Source organism: Pseudophryne corroboree, chromosome 6 (assembly GCF_028390025.1).
Source record: "Pseudophryne corroboree isolate aPseCor3 chromosome 6, aPseCor3.hap2, whole genome shotgun sequence".
Lineage (NCBI taxonomy): Eukaryota > Metazoa > Chordata > Amphibia > Anura > Myobatrachidae > Pseudophryne > Pseudophryne corroboree.
In genome coordinates this window covers 331,525,809-331,540,941 of record NC_086449.1, presented here as the reverse complement: position 1 = coordinate 331,540,941, position 15,133 = coordinate 331,525,809, and the positions used below count along the sequence as shown (strand labels likewise).

The following is a 15,133-nucleotide window of genomic DNA, read 5'->3' as shown; positions in this document are numbered from 1 at the left end:
TGCAACAGACAATAACGTGTCTGCAGAACCACGGGTGGCTCATAAATTTGGCAAAATCGTCTCTGGTTCCGTCACAGCGGATGATTCACTTGGGGGCTGTACTGGATTCAAGTCTTCAGAGAGTAATTTTGCCTCTGAACAAGATGTCCAAGGTCCAGTCAAGGATTCAGGACTTGTTACACAGTCAAAAGGTATCCATTCACGCAGCAATGCACGTGATCGGTTTGATGGTGTCAACATTCGACATGGTGGAGTATGCACAATTCCACTCGAGGCCTCTGCAGCGTCTGATTCTTGCCAAATGGAATGGGTTGCATCAGATGATAAAAACACAGACTATGTTTCTTACAATAAAAAGTAAGAAGGTCATTAGCCTGGTGTCTACAGACATCCCATCTGGCCGAGGGGAGACCCTTTTGGATATCAGATTGGGAAATTCTGATGACAGATGCCAGTCTCCAGGGTTGGGGAGCAGTGTCATGAAAGTTGTGTTTCAGGGGCAATGGACCAAGGAAGAAAGTTGCCTGCCAATAAACATATTGGAACTATATGGCACTGATTCTGGCAAAGGACATTCTTCGAGGAAAACCAGTCCAGATCCGTTCCGACAATGCGACGGCAGTAGAGTACCCCAACCATCAAGGAGGAACTCGCAGACGAAAAGCGATGAAGGAGGTAAGTCACACACTAAAGTGGGCAGAACATCATCCAGATAGATCTCATGGCGTCACGTCTGAACAACAAAATACTCACATAAGTGTCAAGAACAAAGGATCCCAGAGCGATCTTTGTGGATGCCCTGTCGGTGAGATGGGATTTTCATCTGGCTTATGTGTTCCTCCAATCACCCTATTATCCTCGGTGGTGAGAAAGCTAAAGGTGCTGTGATACTAATAGCTCTGGCTAAACCCAGAAGACATTGGTACACAGATCTGCAGAGGATGTTGTTGGATGTTCCACTTCTGCTCCCTCAACGTCAAGATCTACTGATGCAGGCTCCTGGTTATCACAGACATCTGGATAGACTGTCTTTGACGGCGTGGCTCTTGAAACCTCTATCCTGAAGTCAAGAGGATTCTCACAGCAGGTAATTCAAACTATGCTCAGAGCAAGGAAACCTTCCTCAGCTTGCATTTATCACAGAATATGGCAAACCTATATTCACTGGTGCAGTGAATGGAAAATGAACCCTAAATCTTTCAGAGTTTCCAGGGTCTTAGCATTCCTTCAGGCAGGAATGGATAAAGGTTTGAAGGTGGCTTCGTTGAGAGTGCAAGTATCAGCATTGACTGTATGGTTCCAAAAATAAATTGCCAATTTACAGAATGTGCGTACTTTTTTCCAGGGAATGCTGTGCATTCAACCTCCTTTTGTTCCTCCTACAGTGCCTTGGGACTTAAGTCTAGTCCTGAAAGCCCTTTAAGTTGCCCCATTTGAACCACTTAATAAAGTGGATCTTAAATGGTTGACAGCTATATCTTTAGGTTACTACATAGAATATTACCAGATCTATGGCTAATTTGAAATTTCTGACATGGAATGTTCGAGGTTTAAATAATAAGATAAAGCGTTCCTTAGTATTAACTACACTTCGGAAATATGGTCCGGATGTTGCATGTCTCTGCGAGACTCACTTGGAGGGGAATAGGTTACTGTCACTTAGAAGACCCTGGGTGGGCTGGGCCTATCACGCTTCTCACTCCTCTTCCTCCAGGGGTGTGTCAATCCTGATAAAGAAATCGGTCCAATTTGAGCTGGTATCGGTCAAGACGGACAAATACGGTCGATTTGTGTTCCTTGAATGTAGACTAAGTTCCCAACCCTACTACATACTGGCGGTTTATATCCCCCCCCCATTCTCGTACGATGTACTACAGCAAGCCGCTTCATTCATAGCCTCCTCTCCGGACACCCCGGTAATCTGCTTGGGTGACTTTAACAATGTCATGAATTTAGCTTTAGACAGGTGGCGCTCTCCGCAGGCTGCTGGGGTCCGCTCTAGTCCTACTAAATTTGCTGATTTTCTGAATAATTTGCAGTGGGTGGATGTGTGGAGAGCTCGGCACCCTACGACTAGACAGTTTTCATGCTTCTTTGGCACGCATGGTTCGTTCTCCAGGATCGATCTGACCCTACTCTCCCCCGTTCTTCTCCCTAGGGTGGTTGACGTCCAATACGAGGCCCGGGGTATATCTGATCACTCCCCTATGGTGTTGACTCTCGCTATGGTGAGCCAGAGGGGTCAATCTTATTGGAAACTGCATCCTTCCTGGCTGCTGCAAATAGGTGACTGCTCTGACCAGGTGACTCAGTGGGAGGGATACTTTACTGACAATGTAGGCTCGGCCCCCGGAACAGTGGTTTGGGATTCATTTAAGGCATTCCTAAGGGGAACGTATATTAGACGTATTTCTGCCCTCAAAATGTCCTGCAGGGAGAGAGAGCGAGCCCTTGAGAGTGACGCCAGGGATTTGGAATCTAGATACTTGGTGGATGGCACCCCTGCGCTGAAGGTACGCTGGCTGGCGGCCCAGTCGGCATGGGTGGCTCATCTGTCTGATAAAAACTCGCGCTCGCTTCTGTTTCAGGCTACTAATATTTTCATGCAGGGCGATAGGCCAGGTGGCCTGTTGGCTCGATTGGTGCACAGTGACCGCCCAGGTTCTACAATTGCTCAGATGACCGGTAGCGATGGCGCCCTTGTGAACACCACGCCGGAAATTGCGCAGCTATTCCGCTCCTACTATGCTGAGGTCTACAGTTCACAACTGGTAGACTCGACATCAGACCTCTCCGCTTATTTAAGTAATATTCCCCTACCCACACTCCCCCCGGAGGCCTCTGAGATGCTGGAGGCACCATTAACTCTGGAAGAGGTAACGGCGGCTATTGGCTTGTCTCCCAGCGGCAAGGCACCGGGCTATGACGGCATCCCCTCAGAAGTATACAAGACCCACATTGATTTCTTCGGTCCTAGGCTTCGGTCCTAGGCTGTATTCTGATATTTTTGTTAATGATCAACTTCCCCCCTCTATGGCGGAGGCGATTATTATAGTGATCCCGAAGCCCGGAAAAGACCCTAGATCCCCAGAATCCTATAGACCGATATCATTGATTCCCACTGACGCTAAGATCCTGGCAAAGATTTTAGCAGTTCGACTCAACACCGTAATTACTTCCATTATCCACTCCGACCAGACCGGCTTTATGCCAGGGATGTCCACTTCTATTAACCTACGTAGATTATATACCATCTTACAAATCCCATATGACTTCCCCTCTGACTCGGTAGTGGTCTCACTGGATGCCGCCAAGGCATTTGACAGTATCGAGTGGTCCTATCTATGGGAGGTCATGACAGCTATGGGTTTCGGGCCTAATTTTATAAAATGGATTAAATTGCTTTATCAGCACCCGACTGCCAGGATCTCAGTGAATGGCTATTTCTCTCCCTCGTTCCGCCTGTTTCGCGGGACCAGGCAGGGATGTCCTCTGTCCCCAACCTTGTTTGCCCTGGCCATCGAACCCTTGGCCTGTCTAATAAGGTCCCACCCAGGCGTGGTGGGCATTCATACCGGCCCTCGTGAGGATAGGATTGCCCTTTATGCTGACGACATGCTGTTGTTTCTGCAGGATTACACCAGGTCTATGCCTACAGTGTTGCAATTGATTGAGGAGTTCGGTGTATATTCAGGCCTTCATATTAACTGGTCTAAGTCCTCTATTATGCCTGTGATTGGCCCCCCCCCCTGCTGCTCCTAAAATCTCCCTACCGCTATGTTGGACGGCGAAATTTAAATATCTTGGGATTCAGGTAACCAATGACCCCTCTGACTTTACACCTTTGAACCTTGATCCGATCATGCAACAAATTACTCGTAAATCCAAGACTTGGTGTAAGCTTCCATTGACTGTATCTGGCAGGGTCAGCCTCGTAAAAATGATAATACTACCTAAGATTCTATATGTGGTTCTGCAATCCCCTGTATATATTGATCCATCCTTCTTTAGAAAATTGAATAGTGTCCTGTCTTCTTTAATATGGGCTAGCAAACGTCCTAGAATACAACTGAACACTCTCACCAGGCTGCGCAGCGACGGAGGTCTGGCCTTGCCAAACTTTCAGATGTACTACTATGCCGCTCAGCTGTCTCATATTAGTGCATGGGTGCAGGATACTGGCGTCACTTCTCTACACTGGGTATTTGTCCGATGCTACTTCCCCGACTTATCCCCCCTGCAGGTGTTGCTGAGTGGGAGCTTGGCCCGGTTCCTCCCTCCTCTTATATACCAAGCCATGAAGGTGTGGCAGGCACTAAAAATTCTTTTGAAATTTGATGGATTGGACCCGGACACCCCCCTCTGGTATTCTAAATGGCTCCCTGAACTGTATGCGCTCGAGGGGAGGGAAGTTTGGGCCCCTAAATCAGTGATTTCCATAAATCACCTTTATACGGATAATACGCTCAAATCCTTCCAACAACCAAAAAGATGAGTTTAATTTGCCTAACTCCTATTTTTTTAGATACCTCCAGCTCAGACATGCCTTGCAGTCCCAATTCGCCAATTCCCCCCCTAAAATTATACCATTTCCCATTAAGACCTTTGCAAGTATGCTGGGTCGAGTTAAGATGATTTCCCATGCTTATGGTTATCTACTCGCCAAACTCCATATAGATCCTTTGACACGTCTCCGTGTCAAATGGGAGCAGGATCTGGGCCCCATAGATGAAGAGAACTGGGCCCTTGCTTTGGAAACTCCGTGCACGGTTACCAAATCCATCAGGTATCAACAGATACAATACTTCCTTTTGCATAGAATATATATGACCCCGGCCAGACTGGCCAAATTCGGGACGGGTCGTGTGGGTGACTGCCCTAAGTGTGGGATGACTGCAGGTACTTTTTGGCACCTCATTTGGGATTGTCCGGTGTTGCGGGCTTTCTGGGCGGGGGTCGGATCGATTCTGGGGAACACAGGGGTGGACGAGGCCATGCTTACTCCGCAATTTTGCATCCTGGGAATGGGTAGCTCTGACTTTGTGTCTGGTCCAGAGGGCCTATATGCTCGCAACATATGTGCAATGGCGAAGGTGAGCATTGCGAGGCTATGGATGGCCCCTAAGGGCCCTACACTCCCCGCTCTTAAGGCACTAATAAACGACACTGTTTTTAAGGAACGATACATTTATATGAAACACAATGCCTCCGCTAAATTTGAAAGAATTTGGTCTCCATGGCTGGAATCCATATACTCCGTCCCAGACCCTACAACTTAATGGTGATAGGGTTACTAACAGGTCCTGGATTTGCCAAGTTATGATCTTCTAGGGCCATAGGCTTCCCTCTCACCCAATGGGTTGTGAATGAGAGAGTGGCTCTGTGCCCATCTGGACAGGGTAGGATTTAGAGTGCTAGTATCCCCCAATGCGTCCTCTTCCCCATAATGTTTTTTGTCTCTTTGTTTTTTTATTTTTTTTTATTTCTGGGGTTCTCTGTGTTTGGTTTCGATTGTTTTCTTCTCTTTTAAAGGGTTTTACTCGGACGGCTTGTCCGTAAGAGTTATATTTGAGGGGGGGGGGGGGGGAAACAAAACAAAGTATAATGTGATTTCATGAATACTAGAGTGTACGGATAATGCAAAATAATGGTATATATAACTGTACATTCCTATGCGCCTATGAGCAAATGACATAGTTTGAAAATAAGTCGAAAGTGAATGCTGTTCCCCGATGAGGACATGTCATTACGTGTTTAATGTGTTCCTGTTATGCAATGTCTGTATGCAAACTACTCTCCTTCAAAATAAAAATACTTTATTTAAAAAAAAAAAATGGTTGACAGCTAAAGTTCTCTTTCTACTGGCTTTCGTGTCAGCTAGAAGAGTATCAAATTTAGGGGCATTATCATGTCATTCCCCATTTCTGATTTTTTTATTCAGATAAAGCAGTTCCCTGAACTAGATCTGGGTATCTTCCGAAGGTGGTGTCTAAATTCCACCTTAATGAAGAGATTGTAGTCCCGGCTTTTCAGGTACCAGGCCTTTCTGCGGGAGATGCATCGCTGGATGTGGTCCTTGTATTATGGATCTACGTGGTTCGTACCTGTGCCATCAGAAAAACAGATTCTCTCTTCATTCTCTACGGATTTCACAAGAGAGGATGACCTGCTGATAAGCAGACACTGGCAAGATGGCTTCGGATGACGATTTCAGAAGCATATTCTCAGGCTGATCTCCCGGTTTCGGCTAATGTCTTTGTTCACTCTACTCGTAAGGTAGGTCCATCTTGGGCAGCACAACGTGGTGCTTCAGCAGAACAGATATGTAAGGCAGCCACATGGTCTTCCATTAACACATTCATTAGACATTATGCCTTGGATACCTTTGCCTCTAATGATGCTGAATTGGGGCGAAGGATTCTCCTGTCCAATCAGAAGCATCCCCACCACTAAATTGCTTTGGGAAATCCCATTGTTATCCTGTGGATAACCTGTGGACCCTGCCGGAGAAATACACGTTATGGTAAGTACTTACTGTTGACAACGGTATTTCTCCTAAGTCCACAGGATCCACAGGGATCCCACCCTGACGCACCTGATTTGAGGATCCTTTTACTTACTAACCTCTTCCTTCTTGTACGGAAGGGTGTGCATGTGTGTTTTTATCGTCGGATTAGGGCTATCTATGATGCTCCTGCCTTGAGCTTTGGAATACAACTGATTTGCCTGAGCAAGGAGGCGGGGATATATGGACGGCCCCGTTGTATGCTGGGAGGCTGAAAAAGCTTTGACAGATTGGTGCAAATCCGCTGTCGCTTCATCATATCCCACTGTTATCCTGTGGACTTTGGAGAAATAACCGTTATCAACGGTAAAGGCCCATACACACTTGACGATGCACACATCATTAACGACCGTCGTTAACGACTTCCCTTGAACAGCTGAGCAAACGACATGAGCATACACACTACCAACGACCAAAGACGAAAGACCAAAGACCATAGACCATTCATCGTTGAAGCATCCAAGCTAAACAGTTTATTAAAATAATGAGCTGGGAACAGGGCTGGTAAACAGTGGCTTGGTCGTTGGTTGTTGGTCTTTCACACCATACACATTCAACGACGTCTCTGGTCGGTAACGACCATAGTGGAAATTGAGCATACATGCTCCACAGATAAGCGAGGGTCGTTAACGTCCCGTGGGGCCGCGCATTGGTGGTCGTCGGATGCATACACACTTGACGATATAATGAGCGACGTCGTTGATGAGGGCTGAAATGAACGACGTCGTTCATTTTATCGTCACGTGTGTATGGGCCTTAAGATCTTGCCATAACGTATATTTTCTAAATATACAATGAAAACAAACACTTTTGTTACTTACATCAATGTCTTATGTTGGGCATACATTATCTGATAAAATGTCCGTCAGTGCAACACACATTTTACCCGACATCCTGAACCCATCATATATTGCGGCCATACACTCAGATCTCTTACAGTGTGATTATCGGCCTGATCCACCGATAATTACATACTACACGTCCAGCATTAGGTACTAAACTTCTTTTACAAAGCTGTATTTGAAACACAGCAATAACTAAACATTAACATAGGTCACCAATTTAATGTTTCAACTTTCAGTCAAAGAAAAATAAATCTGTTTTATTGTGTTCCCAAAGCTAGAAATAAACTCGGGGTTGATGCCCGTTTCTGCTGGATTTTACAGTCTAATACTTTTGTATGTTCCACTTGTTGAAATTCTTGGGTTACCTCTGCATATGGCTTGTCTGGCTTTATCTGCCGCGTAGAGTCACCACTAGCCCACAAATAAGCCACCTCACTATCACTGCCATGCTTGCCCCACGCATAGTCTTGCACTGTACAAGACAGGAGAAATACTGCAAATAAAATAAAGAAAGAAAGAAGAATTAATGATGGAAGTGAAATACCATGTCAACAAATGACATCTACTTCCCACAAAGTATCATTATGTTGGAGTGAGAGTAATTCACGGTCCAAAACTCACCAGTCCTTTTTTTCTATCAAACTGCTCCCTCTGCTGGTTCCACTGTACAAGCCTGAATGGATAAACTGCACATTTGCTTTCAAAGTGTCTATGCAACGCATGTACAACAGTATCTAGCATAGAAGGAAGTTTGAGAGAATCTGGTTCCTGACGTAACAGAATATTTACTAAGACCATGAACGCAGAGCTACAAAAATGCCTTAGTTATACAGCAACACCCCCAGTACAGTTTAATGTGCACACTACTCACCGCTCTGTGGAGATGTATCCCACACTATTGGGGCGCCTATATTAAATCCAGCCTCCTACAACTTTACAACCACCCCTTCAGTAATAATTTTTCTTACTAAAATACGGATTTAATGTTGACATATACCATACTGACAAAAGCATTTGGCCATACCTGTTAATTATTGAATTCAGGTATTTCAATCAGACCCGTTGCCACAGGTGTATAAAATCAAGCACCCAGCCATGCAGTGTCCATTTGCAAACATTTGTGATACAATATTGGTCGCTCTGAAGAGCTCAGTGTCTTCAAGAGTGGTACAGTGGGCCTAAGTCAGACCTGATCGCAGCAGCAAATTTGTTAGCTAATGGGCAAAATCATGTGCACTGCAGGTGTGGCAGATATAACATATGCAGAGAGAGTTAGATTTGGGTGGGTTATGTTTCTGTGCAGGGTAAATACTGGCTGCTTTATTTTTACACTGCAATTTAGATTTCAGTTTGAACACACCCCACCCAAATCTAACTCTCTCTGCGCATATTATATCTGCCCCCCCCTGCAGTGCACATGGTTTTGGCCATTAGCTAACAAATTTGCTGCTGCGATCACGTCTGAATTAGGCCCAGTGATAGGATGCCATCTTTGCAATAAGATGGTTCGTGAAATTTCATTCATGCTGGATATTGCACGGTCAACTGTAAGTGATATTACTAGAAAGTAGAAGTGTTTAGGAACAGCAGCAACTCAGCCACAAATCGGAAGACCACGTAAAATCATAGAGCGGGGTCAATGACGGCTAAGGCGTGGTGTGTAAAAGTCACCAACGCTCTGCTGTTTCCATAGCTGAAGAGTTCCAAACTTCCACTGGCGTTGATTTAAGCAAAAAAACTGTGCGGCAGGAGCTTAATGGAATGGGTTCCCATGGCCAAGCAGCTACATGCAAGCCTCAAATCAACAAGTCCAATGCCAAGTGTTGAATGGAGTGGTGTAAAGCACGACAAAACTGGACTGTGAAGCAGCAGTGGAAATGTAATCTGTTAAGCAGGGCCGGTGCTAGGGTGTTCAGCGCCCCCTGCAAACTATGAATTTGCGCCCTCCCATACTTTACAAAGGGACAGCGCACATATAGCCCCCTGTAGCAGCGACACTTATACATATAATGATCCCTGTAGTAGTGACGCTTACACACGTAAAGCTCCCTGTAGTAGTGACGCTTACACACCTAATTCTCCCAGTAGTAGCGACGCTTACACACGTTATGCCCCCTGTAGTAGTGACGCTTACACATGTAATTCTCCCAGTAGTAGTGATGCTTACACACATAACGCCCCACTGTACCAGTGACACTAACACACGTAACGCCCCTTGTACAAAGTGACGCTTACTCACGTAACGCCCCCCTGTAGCAGTGATGCTTACACACGTAACGCCCCCCTGTAGTAGTGACTCCTCTTGTACCAGTGACGCTTACACATAACGCCCCCTGTACCAGCGATGCTTACACACGTAACGCTCCCTGTAGTAGTGACGCTTACACATGTAACATCCCCTGAAGCAGTGACGCTTACACAACACACGTAACGCACCCTGTAGTAGTGATGCTTACACATAACACCTCCTGTAGCAGTGCCGCTTACATGCGTAACTCCCTCTGTAGTAGTGATGCTTACACACGTAACACTCACTGTAGCAGTGGCACTAATAAACAGTCAGATACACACACTACATACATTCATAGGCGTGCGCACGGGGGGGGGGGGGGGGTTCTGGTGCGCACAGACACCCCCAATGTTCGTCACCCCCCACACGTCTGCTTCAGCAGCACGGTGATGATTGCCATGGCCCGCTGGTGTGTTATCGGACTCCGCTGAGCCCAGCCTGCTGCTAATTTCTGTCACTGTGCAGTGTGTAGCCGGCGGCCGACCAGGTAGGACTAATGTCACACTGTAAAAACCTCCCGGCTCCGCTTCGCGATGTGACATGATGATGTCACACCGCGCGCCCTCCCTCCAGGCTGGCCCGCGCTCTCTCTTCTCACACCCGCGTTCTCAAGCCTCTGTGCTACTGTCATCATGCAACACCACAGGCCGAGGCAGTGTTCCTCTCTGGAGGAATTGGAGCTGCTGCTGGAGGACATGTTCTGCAGGTAAGTCACTGTTCAGCGCTGAGCCTGCTTCTGCTGCACGTGAAACAGAGGGGTTCAGACCAGCCAGGGTAAGGGGAATAACATCATACACAGTCACACATACATATACACAGATACTGTATACACACACTTTCAGTCACTCACTCTCTTTTCAGACACTTACCTCCTGCTGCAGCCTGGTCCCGTGTAGCTCCACCCCCTTTAGGTCCCACACACTGCACTGTAAGTCTGTGATAGGGAGGGGGGAGCGGTAGTGGAGGATTCATGCTGTGTGACAGGCGCAGCAGCCGGCAGCATCAGTAGCTCAGCACAGGGATGCAGAGCAGGGAGAGCACTTCTCCAGCCTGGTGCCTGCCTTGCATCCTTTGCTGAGCAGCTAGTGCTGGGCCTGCTGTTGAGTGACAAATCTCGCTTCTCTGCTTTGCAATCAGATGAGCAAATATGGGTTTGGCGGATGCCAGGAGAACGTTACCTGCCTGAATGCATTATGCCAACTGTGAAGTTTGGTGGAGGAGGGATAATGGCAGAAGGGTGTTTTTCAGGGTTTGAGCTAAGCCCCTTATCTCAATAAAGGGCAATCTTAGTGCTTCAGTATACCAAATGCTATGCCTCCAACTTTGTGGTAACAGTTTGAGGAAGGCCCTTTTCTACCTAAACATGACAGTGCCCCAGTGCACAAAGTATGGACTATAAAGACATGGTTTAAGGTGTTTGGTGTGGAAGAACTTGATTGGCCCACACAGAGCCCTGACCTCAACCCCATCAAGCACATTTGGAATGAACTGGAATGGAGATTGCGAGCCAGGCCTTCTCATCCAACATGACCGCTCCTGACCTCATAAATGCTTTACAGAATAAATGTGCATAAATTCCCACAGAAACACTCCAAAATCTTGTGGAAAGCCTTTCAAAAAGAATGGAAGCTGTTATAGCTGCAAAAGGGGGACCAATTCCATATTAAAATAAGATTTTAAACCTACCGGTAAATCTTTTTCTCCTAGTCCGTAGAGGATGCTGGGGACTCCGTAAGGACCATGGGGTATAGACGGGCTCCGCAGGAGATATGGGCACTCTAAAGACTTTAGAATGGGTGTGCACTGGCTCCTCCCTCTATGCCCCTCCTCCAGACCTCAGTTAGAGAAACTGTGCCCAGAGGAGACGGACAGTACGAGGAAAGGATTTTTGTTAATCTAAGGGCAAGACTCATACCAGCCCACATCATCCACACCGTATAACATGGAATACACGCCACCAGTAAACAGTATGAACAAAACAGCATCAGCCAAAAACTGATCTTAACTGTAACATAACCCTTATGTAAGCAACAACTATATACAAGTCTTGCAGAAATATGTCCGCACTGGGACGGGCGCCCAGCATCCTCTACGGACTAGGAGAAAAAAAGATTTACCGGTAGGTTTAAAATCTTATTTTCTCTTACGTCCTAGAGGATGCTGGGGACTCCGTAAGGACCATGGGGATTATACCAAAGCTCCAAACCGGGCGGGAGAGTGTGGATGACTCTGCAGCACCGATTGAGCAAACATGAGGTCCTCATCAGCCAGGGTATCAAACTTGTAGAATTTTGCAAGTGTGTTTGAACCTGACCAAGTAGCTGCTCGGCAAAGCTGTAATGCCGAGACGCCTCGGGCAGCTGCCCAAGAAGAGCCCACCTTCCTAGTGGAATGGGCCTTTACAGAATTTGGTAACGGCAATCCAGCCGTAGAATGAGTCCGGTGAATCGTGTGACAGATCCAGCGAGCAATAGTCTGCTTAGAAGCAGGGGCGCCAACTTTGTTGGCTGCATACAGGACAAACAGTGCCTCTGTTTTCCTAACCCGAGCCGTCCTGGCTACATACATTTTTAAGGCCCTGACTACATCCAGGGACTTGGAATCCTCCAAGTCTCCCGTAGCCACATGCACCACTATAGGTTGGTTCATATGAAACGATGAAACCACCGTAGGCAAAAATTGAGGACGAGTCCTCAACTCTGCTCTGTCCACATGGAAAATCAAATAGGGGCTTTTGTGAGACAAAGCCGCCAATTCGGACACCCGCCTTGCAGATGCCAGGGCCAACAACATGAACACCTTCCAAGTGAGAAATTTTAATTCAACCAGTGAGATTTTAGGAACTGTAACACCATGTTAAGGCTGGATGTGTAGCACTCCCTTTACAAAAGTCTGGACTTCTCGGAGAGAAGCCAATTCCTTCTGAAAGAATATAGATAGGGCCGAAATCTGTACCTTAATGGAGCCTAACTTCAGGCCCATATCCACTCCTGTCTGTAGAAAGTGGAGAAAACGGCCCAGGTGGAAATCTTCCGTAGGAGCATTCTTGGCTTCACACCAAGATACATACTTCCTCCAGATACGGTGATAATGTTTCGCCGTCACCTCCTTCCTAGCCTTTATCAGAGTAGGGATGACTTTCTCCGGAATACCTTTCCCAGCTAGGATTCGGTGTTCAACCGCCATGCCGTCAAACGTAACCGCGGTAAGTCTTGGAACACGCAGGGCCCCTGCTGCAACAGGTCCTCCCTGAGAGGAAGAGGCCATGGATCTTCTGTGAGCATCTCCTGAAGATCTGAATACCAGGCCCTTCGAGGCCAATCTGGAACAATGAGTATTGTCTGCACTCTTTTTCGTCTTACGATTCTCAATATTTTTATGATGAGAGGAAGAGGAGGGAACACATAGACCGACTGAAAAACCCATAGTGTCACCAGGGCGTCTACCGCTACTGCCTAAGGGTCCCTTGACCTGGCACAATACCTCCGAAGTTTCTTGTTGAGGCGCGACGCCATCATGTCTATTTGAGGAAGTCCCCAAAGACTTGTTAGCTCTGCAAAAACTTCTTGATGAAGTCCCCACTCTCCTGGATGGAGATCGTGTCTGCTGAGGAAATCTGCTTCCCAGTTGTCCACTCCCGGAATGAAGACCGCTGACAGAGCGCTTACGTGATTTTCCGCCCAACGAAGAATCCTGGTGGCTTCCGCCATTGCCACTCTGCTCCTTGTCCCGCCTTGGCGGTTTACATGAGCCACAGCTGTGACGTTGTCTGATTGAATCAGAACCGGTAGGTCGCGAAGAAGATTCTCCGCTTGTCGTAGGCCGTTGTATATGGCCCTCAATTCCAGTATGTTGATATGTAGACAAGCCTCCTGGCTTGACCATAGTACCTGAAAATTTCTTCCTTGTGTGACTGCTCCCCATCCTCGGAGGCTCGCGTCCGTGCTCACCAGAACCCAGTCTTGAATGCCGAACCTGCGACCCTCTAGAAGGTGAGCACTCTGCAGGCACCACCGGAGAGACACCCTGGCCCTGGGGGACAGGCTTATTTTCTGATGAATTTGAAGATGGGACCCGGACCACTTGGCCAGAAGGTCCCACTGAAATGTCCTCGCATGAAACCTACCGAAGGGGATGGCCTCGTAGGTCGCCACCATTTTTCCCAGTACTCGAGTGCATTGATGGACTGACACTCTTTTCGGTTTTAACAGGTCTCTGACCATGTTCTGGAGTTCCTGGGCTTTTTCCATCGGGAGAAAAACCCTCTTTAGTTCTGTGTCCAGAATCATGCCTAAGAAAGATAGCCGAGTCGTTGGAACCAACTGTGACTTTGGTAGATTTAAAATCCAGCCATGCTGCTGCAGCACTCTCAGGGAGAGCGACACGCTTTTCTGCAACTGTTCTTTTGATCTCGCTTTTATCAGGAGATCGTCCAAGTACGGGATAATTGTGACTCCCTGCCTGCGCAGGAGCACCAGCAATTCCGCCATTACCTTGGTGAAAACCTTCGGGGCCATGGAAAGCCCAAACGGCAACGTCTGAAACTGGTAATGACAGTCCTGTACAGCGAATCTCAGGTACGCCTGATGAGGAGGATATATGGGGACATGAAGGTATGCATCCTTTATGTCTAGTGACACCATAAAATCCCCCCCTTCCAGGCTGGAGATAACTGCCCTGAGCGATTCCATCTTGAACTTGAACTTTTTCAAGTACAGGTTTAGGGATTTTAAATTTAGAATGGGTCTGACCGAGCCATCCGGTTTCGTGACCACAAATAGGGTTGAATAGTACCCTTTCCCCTGTTGCATTAGGGGAACCTTGATAATCACTTGCTGTTGACATAGCTTTTGAATTGCAGCTAAAACTATCTCAGTGATCGCAAAATACGCGCTATAGCGCGTTTTTACGCGCTACAGGAAGAGACGTACCCGGTTTTAAAAAATGAGCGGGTCCCATAGGACGCGCTGTGTATCACTGCACCAATAGGAGACTCTGTCTTTCCATCCAATCACCGCCGCGCCTCCTCATCCAATCGCCGCCGCATCTCTCTATCCGCATGCACCCAGAAGGCCCCGCCCCCTACACCGCGCACACACATCACACCGGGGGCAAGATGCTCCGCTGAAGCTGGTTTTCTATAAGTCCTCTTGTGGCGGTGCGGCCCGCCTCCCCCCCCCCCCCCCCGATCACCCGCTGGAGCCTCAAGGGAGCCGGACAGAGTGAGGACGCCCCCCCCCCCCCCGCCGATCACCCGCTGGAGCTTCAAGGAGCCGGACAGAGTGAGGACGCCCCCCCCCGCCGATCACCCGCTGGAGCTTCACGGAGCCGGACAGAGTGAGGACGCCCCCCCCCGCCGATCACCCGCTGGAGCTTCACGGGAGCCGGACAGACAGTGAGGACGGCTCTGCGGCGCGCTACACACTGTGCTGC

At 47.7% G+C, this 15,133-nt stretch overlaps 1 protein-coding gene across 6 annotated transcripts in view; it reads right to left on the bottom strand.

Moving 5' to 3' along the window:
• Window positions 1-15,133, bottom strand: part of MPI (mannose phosphate isomerase) — an 82,310-nt gene that overhangs the window by 17,068 nt on the left and 50,109 nt on the right. For 4 of the 6 annotated variants that reach the window (XM_063926379.1, XM_063926377.1, XM_063926378.1 and 1 more), the window contains one exon: window positions 7,776-7,903. The exons of 1 other annotated variant lie outside the window; for it this stretch is intronic. Coding sequence is in view for 2 of the 5 variants with exons in the window: in XM_063926377.1 (XP_063782447.1) it covers window positions 7,776-7,903 (128 nt within the window). In the remaining 3 variants the exon portion in view is untranslated. Of the gene's footprint in view, window positions 1-7,775; window positions 7,904-8,031; window positions 8,084-15,133 lie in introns of all 6 variants that reach the window. One more of the 6 variants, XM_063926380.1, reaches the window with a different exon arrangement.